This window comes from Macaca fascicularis, chromosome 1 (assembly GCF_037993035.2).
Source record: "Macaca fascicularis isolate 582-1 chromosome 1, T2T-MFA8v1.1".
Classification (NCBI taxonomy): Eukaryota; Metazoa; Chordata; class Mammalia; order Primates; family Cercopithecidae; genus Macaca; species Macaca fascicularis.
This window is the reverse complement of record NC_088375.1, coordinates 157,229,052-157,243,235: the sequence shown is the minus strand read 5'-3', so window position 1 is coordinate 157,243,235 and position 14,184 is coordinate 157,229,052. Positions and strand designations below refer to the sequence as shown.

The 14,184-nt window shown below is 39.3% G+C and overlaps 1 protein-coding gene across 4 annotated transcripts in view; it reads left to right on the top strand.

The window, feature by feature from the left end:
- The window catches only part of AK5 (adenylate kinase 5), a 293,062-nt gene that overhangs the window by 121,154 nt on the left and 157,724 nt on the right, over positions 1 to 14,184 (top strand). For all 4 annotated transcript variants that reach the window (XM_005542979.5, XM_005542978.5, XM_045368561.3 and 1 more), the window contains exon 7: positions 14,087 to 14,177. In XM_005542979.5, coding sequence (XP_005543036.2) covers positions 14,087 to 14,177 — 91 coding nt within the window. The remainder of the gene's footprint in view (positions 1 to 14,086; positions 14,178 to 14,184) is intronic.

Here is a 14,184-nt window from a genome sequence, read left to right as displayed (position 1 = left end):
CTAGCAGCTACTTTACTATCCAGAATGACTGTTCACTAGTCCAGTTAAATATTTTTTTTTGTAAATGTTAAGCCTCTCACTACTGGCAACTTTAAATGTGTGTATTAACTAAAAAGAAATGTGGGCCAGGAGCACTGGCTCACATCTATAATTCTAGCACTTTGGGAAGCCAAGGCAGGAGAATCACTTGAACCCAAGAGTTCAAAACCAGCCTGGGCAACATAGTGAGACCTTGCCTCTACAAAAAATTTAAACATAAAAAATTAACCAGACATGGTGCCACGTGCCTGTAGCCCCAGCTACTCAGGAGGCTGAGGCAGGAGCATCACTTGGCCCCAGAAGTTAGAGACTATAATCATCCCACTGCACTCCAGCCTAGGCAACAGAACAAGACCATCTCTAAGTAAATAAATAAATAAAATAAAAATCAATTTGATTTAAAATCCAAATGGAATCTCTCATCATAATGTCCTGTCTTCCTACTGCAAGTTGCATTCCCCTTAGTTTTCCATCTTCTAAGCTGTTCTTTTTTATTCCATTTGATCTCCATTGAATCTTACAATAATTATGAACTGACCATATTTGGCCATGGTAGTTAACGTCAACATTGCAGGAGATAAATTTGTTTAAAGGATGAATCATGTGGACTTAAATAAGTAATAATAAAAGGAAAAGGAAGGAAAAATAATAAAAGAAAATAGAATGAGCCTGATCTTCCCAGGGCCTAAATTAGCCCCTAGTCACACATCTGTTGCTCAGGCAGCACAGCGGTTTTTTTTGTTTTTTTTTTTTTTTTTGGGCTTCCAGGGTACCACTTAGAGCTCTGTAGCAGGGAGACACTCAAGCATTAAAGAGAATGGAGCCTGTAATTAGGAGAGGTACCAATGTCACATGAGGCTGAAATTTGACTTCTGAGGCTCTAACGAATTTCTTTAGTTTGGAAGCTTTCTTGGCAAAGCTTTAAATCTCAATGCCACTACTTTGTAGTTTTGTAAAGCCTCAAATTGCTGGAATGCTAGGAGGAGAGAAGAGAAAATAGAAAGGGGAAAAGGGTATATTAATTAATTTAATTTTCTGGTTAATTCAGCTTGACGAGTATTTGTCTAACTGCTGGGCTCAGAATGCTGTAGGTGCAGTAGAGAAAAAATGAGAACTGCACAGTGTAATTCTTGTCTAAAATGAGCATATCGTTTTTCTCCATTTTCTCCCTTTAACACTTTCTTTACCAAGTCATTTCAAAGTATTTTAGTCCTCACTAGCGGTTTAATAAGTACAGAAAAGTCAATATGATTTAATCGATTTAATCTTCCTTCCATGCATCTCCAATGACCAGTCTAATACCTCGAACAAAGTAGGTGTTCAATATATCTTTATTGAATTAAATTGTATCTTGTAGGTGGTATACAAGATTGGATCCAATCTATATGGATATCAAGAGATATTCTAAAAGTTTATTTATTTAATAGAATCTATTAATCACCCTATTTTCTGGGCTACAGATCCCTTTCGTAGTCAACTTTTGATTGAGAAGCAATGCATTATCTAGTCAGTATCATCTTAATGAAATCTTAAATCCTCTTGGTATTTACTACGTAAGGGTTTATTTCAGTCACCCCCATTAGAAGTAAGTGCTTTCTGCAGCAACTTAATTTGAGAAGTGCTCTGTCATAGTACCCAAAGGTTAGCGAGCAGAATATTGGGCACTGGATATCCACTCATGATCTGGACATTGGTCAAGCTAAGGATGTTTGCTCTGGGGCTGTACCTAAATCTATAAAATTTAGACAATCGGCCACTGCAGCCACCCTCCCTTCAACTAAAGAATTGTTCCAAACTCTAATTGCCACCACTGACTTGGATTCTTTTCTCTCGGGCCCTTTTCTCTCAACCACAACCTCCTGCATGGCCTAAAACCTAACCTCTCCCTTCTTATTGTTAGTGGTCTGGCTTTGAATCCAGTATCTCCTAATTAGACAACCAGATCAAGGGGCTCTGGGAAAGGATTCTGGAATGCTTTCTCTTAGTCAAAGGGATTATGGGGTCAAAGCCCTGGTTGGGCTATGGGAGAGGGGCAGCTAAGCCGGGCCTATGTGTGTGGGTGCTGGTGGCTGGAACTCTGGGACAGAACTAGAGCAGCTTCTTTAGGAAAGTGTCAGACCAGACATGGCCTATGTCAGATATCCATTCTCACATCTCACAGAGGCTCTTGGAAGGGAGCTAGGCCCACTCTTCCTTGGATTTCTGAGGGAGACCGAATAGTAATGAGGGGAGAAAAACAGAATCCATGCTAGATGACCTCAATCCTCTCAACAAACTAAAAGGCAGGGTTATTTGCAAAGAGGTTTTAGAAGGCTGTTGTAGGGTGCAACTAGAGTCAACAGTAGACAAAGAGGATTGCTGGGCAGTAGCCAGTTTCCCTGTAGCTTTAAGCTACCAAACCACAGAGACCCATAGGAGTTGGGAAGTCGTCTGCCACTTGCAGTCAACTTTGCCTGCCCTTGCTCCTTCTGATTTCCTGGCCAGTCTGCAGGAAAGTTATTCTGCCAACAACCACAGCCACCCAGCAAGGTACATACATCATGCAGAGAAACAGAATCACCTACTAAGATCCCCAAATGGGGAATATGATAAAGAATATTTCAGTATATTGCATCTGGACCTGGCTTGGCATGGTTTCTGGGGATTCTCGGGAATCCATCCTAAGACTACTTCCAAAAGCCCTGCTTTGTTCTGCAAGTGCCCAGCTAAGATCTGATCCTGCCAGCCTTGGCACCTGCATCTGTCCGATGCAGACAGATGTGGATTTGGATCCCGGCTCTGCAATGTAATTACACAACCTGGACGAGTTATTTAATCTCTTTGAAGCTCAGTTTTTGAAAATTTAAAATGGAGATAATGTTTTATAATGTTATTGTAGGAATCAAATAAATCCATATAAAATCCAAATGATAAATTACAATTGATTAAAAAAATGTATAAAGAAAACCTCTAACAGTGCGTGGCACATAGTAGTTGTTCAATAAATGGCGTTACCTGGTGCTCCTGTTGTTGTTGAGTGCTGATGAAGATTCAAAAAAATATTCTCTGAGCTAATGTAGTAAGAATAATCAAAGTTATCTTAAGTTAGCCTTCTCTTCTAGGTTTCTGTAGCAGAATAAATCAAAGTCACTGTTACATTGTTAAGCTTCAAGTTCAAGGAGAATTTTTTCATAAAACAGTTCCTAAATATCATAACAATTTTCTCTGGTATGTCTTTATTGTGTTGACTTTTTCCCAATAAAGTTCTCTGGGTGCTGCCTATATCCAGTGAAATAAAGATTCTATACAGAAAGCTGAGAAATAAGTCTTTTACTCAGATATACACAGCCTTCAAGTGTTCTGTACTCATTCCTTTGCATACCAATCATGTCTGTTTTTAGATGTCTTCTTTCATGATTTGTTCTTCTTTCATCCTGTTAAAAAAAAAAAAAAAAATTGTGTGTTCCGCAGGGCTTAGTTCAGCAGGGCTGTACCACAGGAATTCTCATCAAAACATGGAACTGACTCGACTTTCTCAGAGAATTGTTCCCACCTATCTCACTCACCACATCCACTTAGGCATTTCTCTTTCAAATTTTGTAGTTAATTATGAAACTTTAGAAATATGGTTCTGCAAAGTAGTTTCAATGGTCGTTACTCCATTGCTGATAACTTCACTCCAGGCACCATGAGTTTTTAAAGTTTATTACTCTTTTAGTGCAATCTTCAATTTTTAGTTGAAGAAAAACAAAGTCATTACAAAGAGAACACCTATCAGTCAGTCTTTTGGGGGGACATCTCCAAACATATAAAAGAAATTTTGAAGGGCCAGTTATTTGCATGTTGAAGGAGCTCCAGTAACAAACAAGAAACGCCATTGGTGGAGAACCTGCTTAATTGAAATCTCTTGCATGAAACAAGGCAGAAGTAAAAATTTCAAGAAGCTCATTTGGTTCTTAGAGAATGACACTTATGGGATATATAACACTGAAACAAAACAGCCAATTTATTTCCCCATCAAGAAGGAGAGGAAAAAAAAAAATGGGAGACAGACCTAAGTTTAATCAAAAGCAGAATCTCAGAGGAAAGATTGAACTGGCACCATCCTTTTTTAGTCCATTTAGGGTGTTTCATAGACTTCACATTGCTCATTACGTGGCAAGCCCTATCTCTATGGAGAAGATTAGGGCAGCCAACTCCAGTCTGAAAATCAGAGCCAAAAGAAAATAAAAACAAAAACTCATTTCTGCCATTAAAAATGCAAATCATGATTGTAGTTTTTTCCTCAGATGGTACATAATTCTCCTCCCTCTGCTATAATTCCCTTTCCTAATCTAGATATATTTTGTAGACTTTTGAAAGTTGTTGCTGCATTTGTTATTCAAATTAAAACATGTGTTGTGAATGAACTAGGGAATTTGGTGAGTATTTCTTTTTGAAATTTCCAATTGACTTCTCTAGCCCTCTTACATTAAATGACATAAAACAGATTATGCAGACCACATCCTCTGCAAATTCTGTCCTTAGGAATAAGAAAAGGATTTTCTTAAGATTTCTAGACATTAAATAACAATTACCTAAAACATAGCATCCATCTAATCACAGAATATCGGAGCTGTGAACAACTTTAGACATCATCTGGTCTGTTGTCCTGCAATTATGTCTCCCTGGATCCTTTTCTGACCCATGAGATGTAAATACATTTTTATTCCTAGAAACTCATCACTCTACCTATGCTACCGCTGCAACACTGTCACTCCTGCTACCCTTTGTATTTTGAAGTTAGCATCCAAGGTTCTTGTAGCTCAAAACTTTTTCTTTAAAAAAATAAATAAATAAAGCATCGCTATTTGAATTTCAAAACACTGTTTAAAAATCCTAAAGCCAAGAATACCTAATAGACATATTAGGGCATCACAATTTTTTCACTACTGACTTTTTATGAGATGGGATAAATCTTTGTTGTGAGGACGGCTGTCCTGGGTACTGTAGGATAGTTAGCAGCATCCCTGGCAAGTAGCCCCCGACCCCCTGCAAGTGTGACAACCAAAAATGTCTCCAGCCATTGCCACGTTTCCTTGGGGGAGTGTGGATCGCTCCTGGTTGTTAACTATCAACATATGTTGTTTTTGAAAAACAAGTTTGATGATCTAAAAGCCAGTTCTTCCTTCCCCATACACACTACCGCTCCAAAACTGAATGTCATCATTTTGTAAAAATCTTTGCCAATTAAGTGGCAATTACGATAATATTCAATCAGAATGCTCCTCAGGGTTCAGTGCCATATTGGCTAAAAGAATAAAAAGGAAAGTCCCAGGCCACTCTGGAGTTGTAGAAGTGAGGTGCTGTAGAAAATGAAACCTGAGTTAATTCTGTGGTCCGGTCCTGACATGAGAGTAAATTGATGTCAGCAGCATCTGCGCCATCCCATAGTTGAGTTGACTATATAAATGTTACCTTCATTCCTCATGGCTCTGTGTTTGTATGTCCAAAGCTTAAGTGGTCAGTTGAAGAATCTACATGTGAATAGCTAGTACATAGTAGTTATTCAACAAATATGTGTTAAATTATTTCATGAATTGTGCTTTACCTTTGCCTCTTGAATTGGACATTTAACTATTTTAATCTGCCCTGGAAATAAAAATATTCTTGTTCAAATTAGTCGGAGGATATAAGATCACCTACAAAGTCTCAAAGTTTCTTATATTCCTCACTCTGCATCCCCAGTTTTAAAAAAATGTGTATGTGTTTGAGAGAGGGAGAGATCATATCCGTGTACATTACAGAAGCAATCAAAAATATATGGCACATGGTCTCTCAGCCCTAGGGTCTCAAAGAGAGAAATGAAAGTGACAATTTGTGTCAGGCTTTATGCTGGGATGTTAAATAGACCATCTCTGTAGTCCTCACAACAATCCCTTGAGGTGGAGATTATCACCACTAGTGTATAGATGCTAAGAAATGAGTTGCTCAAAGTCAGACAGCTGCTACACGGGAGAGCAGAAACCCCAGTCAAGCACCAGCTGTGTTTTCAGCTGTCTGAGCCCGGTTTACAAACCTCCCATGGCTCACTTGGCCTCATGTGCCCCCTTGGCCTCAGTTGCTTCTTGAATGGAGACCCCTGTCTGCCACTGCCCTGGCTGTCACCGCATATCCTAACCTTGGTGATGGCCCCAGCAAGCGTCTTCAAGGTTGAGGGCTGGGCCTCATCATTCTCCCTGTTGTGGGATCTCCTGCAGAGCCAGTACCTAGCCCCAACAGACCAGACTTACAACCGCGCTGGCTCCTTTCAGCACTTCTAGATTCAGGGGCTGTGCTGCTCCCTGAGCCCTGGCTTCCCAGTGGCTGCTCAGAGAGACTGGGCAGCGCAACCAAGAAGTGGGGGGACCCAACTCCCCATAGAAAAACTTGGAGTGGTGAAAGACAGGAGATGGGCAGGAACCAGCAGCTGAAGTTCCCTCACTCCCTCCCCCTACCAGGCTGGCCTGAGAAAGCTCCATGTAGCCTTTCTAAAGACCGTGTTGCTGGCTGTGTTTTCTTATGAAGCTGGGGTGCAGCTCATCACATTGCCCTCCTTCTTTGCCTCACTCCCCTTTTCCACTTCACGCTTAATGCCCACATGCCATTAAAATGTTAACTTGGAGGTTTTGCCTTAGTTTCCATTTTCTAGGGAACCCTGGCTAAAACATAAATCTTTAATTTATAAAATAACAGTGCTGCTGCCCATCCCTCAGAAGTTCAAGGAAAGATAGAAATGAAACCGCTCTTAGTAGATTTTTTTTTTTTTTTTTTTTTTTTTTGAGATGGCATCTCGCTCTGTCGAGTGCAGTGGGGCAATCTCGGCTCACTGCAAACTCCGCCTCCCAGGTTCACGCCATTCTCCTGCCTCAGCCTCCCAAGTAGCTGGGACTATAGGCGCCTGCCACCACGCCCGGCTAATTTTTTGTGTTTTTAGTAGAGACGAGGTTTCACCATGTTAGCCAGGATGGTCTCGATTTCCTGACCTTGTGATCTGCCCGTCTCGGCCTCCCAAAGGGCTGGGATTACAGGCATGAGCCACCGTGCCTGGCCGCCTCTTAGTAGATATTGCCCCAGACTGATGGTAACTAACAGGTATCTGAAAAGACAAACAGCCAGCACATGTGGATGTGAAAAGCAGTGCATTGAGACGGCACTCACTGTACCTTTGTGGCCACCTTGTATCTTCCCTAACAGTCCCTGCTTTTCTCCCCCTTGCTTTCAGACAGGAGGGCAGTGTTAACACATACTGGAGCAGACTGGCTGTATTTGTCTGACTGTAATGATCGTATGCCATGTGGTAGGAGGAAGGTGTCAGTCATCCCAAGTTCAAGTCCTCACTCTTCTGCTTATTAGCTGTATGACTTGAGAAGGTCATAAAATCTCTGGGTAAATATTTCCTTACCTATAAAGTAGAAATAAGGAGGGTCAGAGAGTGGCAGGGGAAAGAGGAGCAATAAAGAAACCTTTGAAGGAGCAGCCATTGACTTAGAAGGAAATCCAGGAAAGGATTTCTGTCCAGGAAGTGTGAAAAGAAAGTTTTTAAAGGTGGAGAGAGCTCCTGATATTTCAGAAGCCCCTGATAATTCAAGACTTTCCTGGGGTAAAACCATCTGGTGCTGATAATTTTTTTATTTCTAAAAATCAAACAGGCCGGGCATGGTGGCTTACACCTGTAACCCCACACTTTGGGAGGCCAAGGCAAGTGGATCACTTAAGGCCGGAGTTCAAGACCAGCCTGACCAGCATGGTGAAACCCCATCTCCACGAAAATTACAAAAATTAGCCAGGTGTGGTGGCACGTGCCTGTAATCCCAGCCACTCGGGAGGCTGATGCAGGAGAATTGCTTGAACCTGGGAGGCAGAGGTTGCAGTCAGCTGAGATGGCACCACTGCACTCCAGCCTGGGCAGCAGAGTGAATGAGATTCCATCTCAAAAAATAAATAAAAATAAAACAGAGCCTGTAAGAGAGAAGACCCAAAGCAAGACAATCACGGGCCTAAATCAGCAAGGGCTGGAAGATGGTGATAACTTCACATAATTAAAAAGTTGGGCTTCATTTTATTCCACAGACCTTGTTATATAGAAACAACCGGCTATGCCTTGGGATCAAAATCCAGAGCAATCAAATAGAAATTACAGTGAATATGAACGAAAGGGAAAGCAGAAATAGAGAGAAGGAGGAGGAGAAGCAGGTGAAAAGAGAGGAGAAAAAGGAGAGGACATGGAATAGGAGCTGGAAGTTGAACAGGAAAAAGAAAGGAAAAGGGAAAATGAGGAACAATAGCTCAAGAAAAGACTAGTCAGCAAATCCCTCATGGACACTCTCCAGGCAAAGTTTAAATTAAACAAGTACCCCACAATACAAGAGAGCCTAGCACTCTCATTTGAATTTGGCATTACATATAAACAGATAAGTCAAAGGTTTTGTAAAAAGAGGAAGAAATACAATAAAGAAATGTCCAAGGAAAAGCATAAGGAAAGACGTAAGAGATGGGGTCTCGCTCTGTTGCCCAGACTGGTCTCGAACTCCTGCCCTCAAGCGATCTTTCTACCTTGGCCTCCCAGAGTGCTGGGATTGCAGGCGTGAGCCACTGTGCCTGGCTGAGATGTTTTATATAACACCATTCTCACTGATCATATGGAGTTCTGAAAGGATAAACAGGAAAATATTAACCACTGTTAATTCCGTGGAGTAGAACTAAATGAGGGAAGTGCAAAGAGTTCCCAAACATTCTATTTTTACCCTACTGTGGATTTAAAGCTTTTATAATGGACATTAATTGATTTTATTTAAGAAAAAAATAAAGAAATTAGCAACCTCTGGAAAAAAAAAATACAGTAGAAATAACACTGTCTGCCTCACGTTTCCCAGGGGTTGATGTGACATAGTGAAAGCACTTTGAAACATTATACAGACGTGCTTTAACAGTACAAAGGGAGGTAGGGAAATAACTTTCTAACTTAGCTTTTCCCTCACTAGCTTTTCCCAAATAATGAAATAGTTCAGTAGGAAAATATAAAGGAATAAATTACTTAAATATTCTGAAATATCTTCAAGATAATAATAAATAAGAATAAAAGCTAAAGGGTTGAGGCTTCCACCTCTCACCAAGTTGGAATAAAAAAGACTAGATTTTTCTTTTCCACATGAAACAGTCAAAAAAATAAACAGAAGAAAACCTATTTAAGAAAACAGTTTTCAAGACACTGGACATCAAGCAATGAAGTGGTCCCTGGTAGAAGGGAAACAAATGCAGTGAGCCCTGTGATTGCTTCAGAGCCTGGAGATGTTTCCAGGCCACAGTGCAGGAAAAAGGAAACCCTTTGGAGGCCGGTGGACTCCAGGAGTTGAGGAGATGGAGCTGAGAGTCCAAGAAATCAAGGTGGCTAGAGTTGCAAGAAAAAAGTATCAGAGATGAGAGAGATGCACAGATAACTCTGGAAATATGCAGAGGGCCTAATCAGATATTCGGTGGCCACTTTGTGTCTGTCCTAATGATTGCCTGGTTTTCTCCCCTTGCTTTTAGACAGAAGGGCTGTGTTAACACTTACTGGAGGAGAACGGCTGCCTTTGTCTTACTATATTGATCATATGCCACCTGGTAGGATACAAAAGTGTCAGTCATCCCAAATTCAAATCCAAGCTCTTTTGCATGCACATGAGGAAATTGCCTGATGCTGAGGAAAAAAAAAAAAAAAAAAAAAAAAAAAAAAAAACATCCAAAAGGATTAGAGGAAACAGTACCTGGTGCTCACACCAGGCTTGGAGTAGTGCCAGTGTCCTTCAGACAGACTGGAAAACTTTATAATTCACAAAACACTGGGGAGAGGCTTTGCTCAACAGTGGGGAATAATTAGCCCTAAACTAAACACTGCTCTGATCCAACCTAACAAATCTTAAAAGCAAGACCTGAAAGATGAAACTGTTTCCAAGTAACTAAACTACATTCCAGAACAAAGCTCAAGAATATTTATAGAAATACAAAAATATCCAGCATCCAACAAGGTCAAATTGTAAATGTCTGGCATCCAGAAAAAATTAGCAGGCATGCAAAGAAACAGGAAAATATACCCCATAATGAGGTAAAAAAAAAAAAAAAAAAAAAAGAAACTGACTCAGAACTGACACAAATGTTAGAATTAACAGAGAAAGACATTAAAAGTAACTGTAAGTATATTTCAGATGTTCAAAAGCTTAAATGGAGACATGGAAAATTTTTAAAGGCTCAAATCAAATATTTGGAGTTGAAAACTACAATGTCTGAGATGAAGGATATCCAGGTTGGGCTTAACAATATATCCACACAATGGAATACTAATGAATAATGAAAAGGAATTAACTAAGGATATAACAACATTGATGAATCTCAGAATAATAGTGCTGAGTGAAAGAACGCAGACAAAAAAAATTACATACTGTATTATTCATTTTATGTAAAATCTAGAATTTGCAAAATAATCTGTAGTTACAGAAAGCACATAAATGGTTACCTGGGGAGAAGAGAAGGAAAAGGGATTCCAAAGGGACAAGAGGAGTCTTTGGGGGGTGATAGTATGTTAACAATTTTTATTTTTATGATGGTTTCACGGGTGTATACACATGTCAAAACTTATAATTTGTCTTTTAAAATATAATTTCAACTTTTATTTTGATTTGGGGGTACCTGTGCAGATTTGTTACCTGGGTATGTTGCATGCTGCTGAAGTTTAGAGTACGATTGATGCCATCACCCAGGTAGTGAACACAGTACCCAATAGGTAGTTTTTCAAAGCTTGTCCCCCTCCTTCCCTCCCCTCTCTAGCAGCCCCCAGTGTCTGTTGTTCTCATCTTTATCTCCCTGTGTAAACAGTGTTTAGCTTCCACTTATAAGTGAGAACATGTGGTATTTGGTTTTCTGCTTCTGTGCTAATTCACTTAGCATAATGGCTTCTAGATGTTTCCATGTTGCTGCAAAGGACATGATTTCATTCTTTTTTTATGGCTGCGTCTTATTCTCTGATGTATATGTACCACACTTTCTTTATCCAGTACACCATTGTTGGGGACCCAGGCTGATTCCACGTCTTTGCTATTGTGAATAGTGCTGTAATGAACATATGAGTGCATTTGTCTTTTTAGTAGAATGATTTATTTTCTTTGGATATATACCCAGTAATGGAATTCCTGGGTCAAATGGTCAAAGAACCTGTTTTAAGTTCTTTGAGAAATCCCCAAACTGCATTCCACAGTGGCTGAACTAATTTGTATTCCTACTGATAGTAAAAACATTTCCTTTCTCTGCAGCCTCTGCAGCATCTTTTTTTTGTATCTTTTAATAATAGCCTTCTGACTGGTGTGAGACGGTATCTCATTGTGGTTTTGATTTGCATTTATCTGATGATTAATGATGTGGAGCATTTTTTCAAGTCTTTTTTGAGAAGTGTTTATGTCTTTTGCCCACTTTTTAATAGGGTTATTTGTTTTTTGCTTGTTGAATTGTTTAAGTTTCTTATAAATTCTGGATATTAGACCTTTGGGCCGGGCGCCTGCAATTCCAGCACTTTGGGAGGCCGAGGCGGGCTTTGTTGGATGTGTAGTTTGTGAATATTTTCTCTCATTCTGTAGGTTGTCTGTTTACTCTGTTGGTAGTTTCTTTTGCTCTGCGAAAGCTCTTCAGTTTAATTAGGTCCCACTTGTCAATTTTTAAAACTTATAATCTGCATACTTTAAATATGTGCAGTTCATTGTATATCACTCAGAACTCAGTAAAGCTATTTTATTTTTGTTTGTCATGTTATTTATTTTTTTCTTTTTTCTTTTTATTTTTGGTTTGGGGACACATGTAAAGGTTTGTTACATAGGTAAACAGATGTCATGGAGGTTTGTTATATATATTATTTCATCACCCGGGTATTAAGCCCAGTATCTAATAGTTATCTTTTCTGTTTCTCTGCCTCCTCCCACTCTCCCCACTCAAGTAAACCCCAGTGTCTATTGATTCCTTCTTTGTGTTCATAAGTTCTTATCATTTAGCTCCCATTTACAAGTGAGGACATGTGGTGTTTGGTTTTCTGTTCCTGCATTAGTTTTCTAAGGACAGTGACCTCCAGTTCCATCCGTGTTCCCATAAAAGACATGACTTCATTCTTTTTTATGGCTGCATAGTATTCCATGGTGTATATGTACTGCATTTCCTTTTTCCAGTCTGTCATTGATGGGCATTTAGGTTGATTCTATGTCTTTGCTATTGTGAATAGCGCTGCAATGAAGATTCGCGTGCATGTGTCTTTGTGGGAGAATGATTTATACTCCTCCAGGTATACACCAAGTAATGGGATTGCTGGGTCAAATAGTAGTTTTGCTTTTATTCTTCAAGGAATTGCTGTACTGCTTTCCACAATGGTTGAACTAATTTACACTCCCACCAACACAACCTCACTACTATCTGTTATTTTTTCACTTTTTAGTAATAGTCATTCTGACTGGTATGAGATGGTGTCTCATTGTGGCTTTGATTTGCATTTCTCTAATGATCAGTGATATTGAGCTTTTTTTTCATATGCTTGCTGACTGCATGTATGTCTTCTTTTGAGATGTGTCTGTTCATGTCCTTTGCCCAATTTTTAATAGGGGTATTTGTTTTACTCTTGTAAATTTGTTTAGGTTCTTTTTAAGATGCTGGATAGTAGACCTTTGTCAGATGCATAGTTTGCAAATATTTTCTCCCGTTCTGTAGGTTGTCTCTTTACTCTGTTGGTAGTTTCTTTAGCAGTGCAGAAGCTCTCAAGTTTAATTAGATCCCACTTGTCAATTTTTGCTGTTGTTCCTATTGCTTTTTGTATCTTTGTCATGAAATCTTTGCCCATTCCTATGTCCAGGATAGTATTGCCTAGGTTGTCTTCCAGGAATTTTATGGTTTTGGGTTTTACATCTAAGTCTTTAATCTATCTCGAGTTCATTTTTGTATATGGTGTAAGGAAGGAGTTCAGCTTCAATCTTCTGCATATGGCTAGTCAGTTATTCCAGCACTGTTTATTGAATAGGGAGTCTTTTCTGCATTGCTTGTTTTTGTCATAGTAAAGCTATTTTTAAAAACTAAAGAGACAAAAATGTGTTAACAAACCACTGAAAAACTCAGAAAATAGCGAATTCATAAATATAACTATGTCATTTTAAAATATTTAAAATTTTGTAAATTTTAGAGAATGGTAAAATAAATATTTAAATCTATAATTTTTGTTACATCTAAATCCGTAGAATCCATAGACTACATCTATAATACTGTATCTAGTATAGTATCTGAAATTTGGTTTGGAGGTTTTGTTGTTGTTGTTGTTGTTGTTGTTGTTGTTGTTTTTGGAGACAAGAGTCTCAGTCCGTCCCCCAGGCTGGAGTATAGCAGTGCCATCTTGGCTCACTACAACCTCTGCCTCCCGGGTTTAAGTGATTCTCGTGCCTCAGCCTCCCTAGTAGCTAGGACTACAGGCATGTGCTGCCATTCCTGTCTAATTTTTTTGTATTTTTAGTAGAGATAGGGTTTTGCCATGTTGGCCAGGCTGGTCTCGAAATCCTGGCCTCAAGCAATCTGCCCATCTCGGCCTCCCAAAGTGCTAGGATTACAGGGGTGAGCCACTGCGCCCAGCCTCTTTGTTGTTTTTTCTTTGTTGTTTCATTTTGTTTTATTTTTAAACAATAAGGTTAGAACATCTTTCCTCTTACTATTTAGAACTATATATTTTCATGTTTTTCAAATTAGAAAAATGAAGTCAGAAAGCCACAAGGTAAATTTCAGTTATTTTTTCCAAATGTACCCCATAAATTAAGAAAACATTACACATTTTTTTAACCATAAGTGACTGTACATTTACCCCCTAATACTCTTCTCTGTTCGATAGGAGGTCTGGGCTTAAAACCCTCTAAATGTCTGATTAAAGACTCAAATGCTTTAATTCCTGTTGTTCTGCTTCATTAGAGATACAGTTGTGTGATGGATGCTCATTATATTTTTGAATTAACTAATTTGTGCATTCTCACATTCCAAACTTGTCTGTCCTGATTTCCCCCAGTTTGATGCCGACCGTGATGAGGATGAGGTGTTCTATGACATCAGCATGGCAGTTGACAACAAGTTGTTTCCAAACAAGGAGGCTGCAGCAGGTAAGTC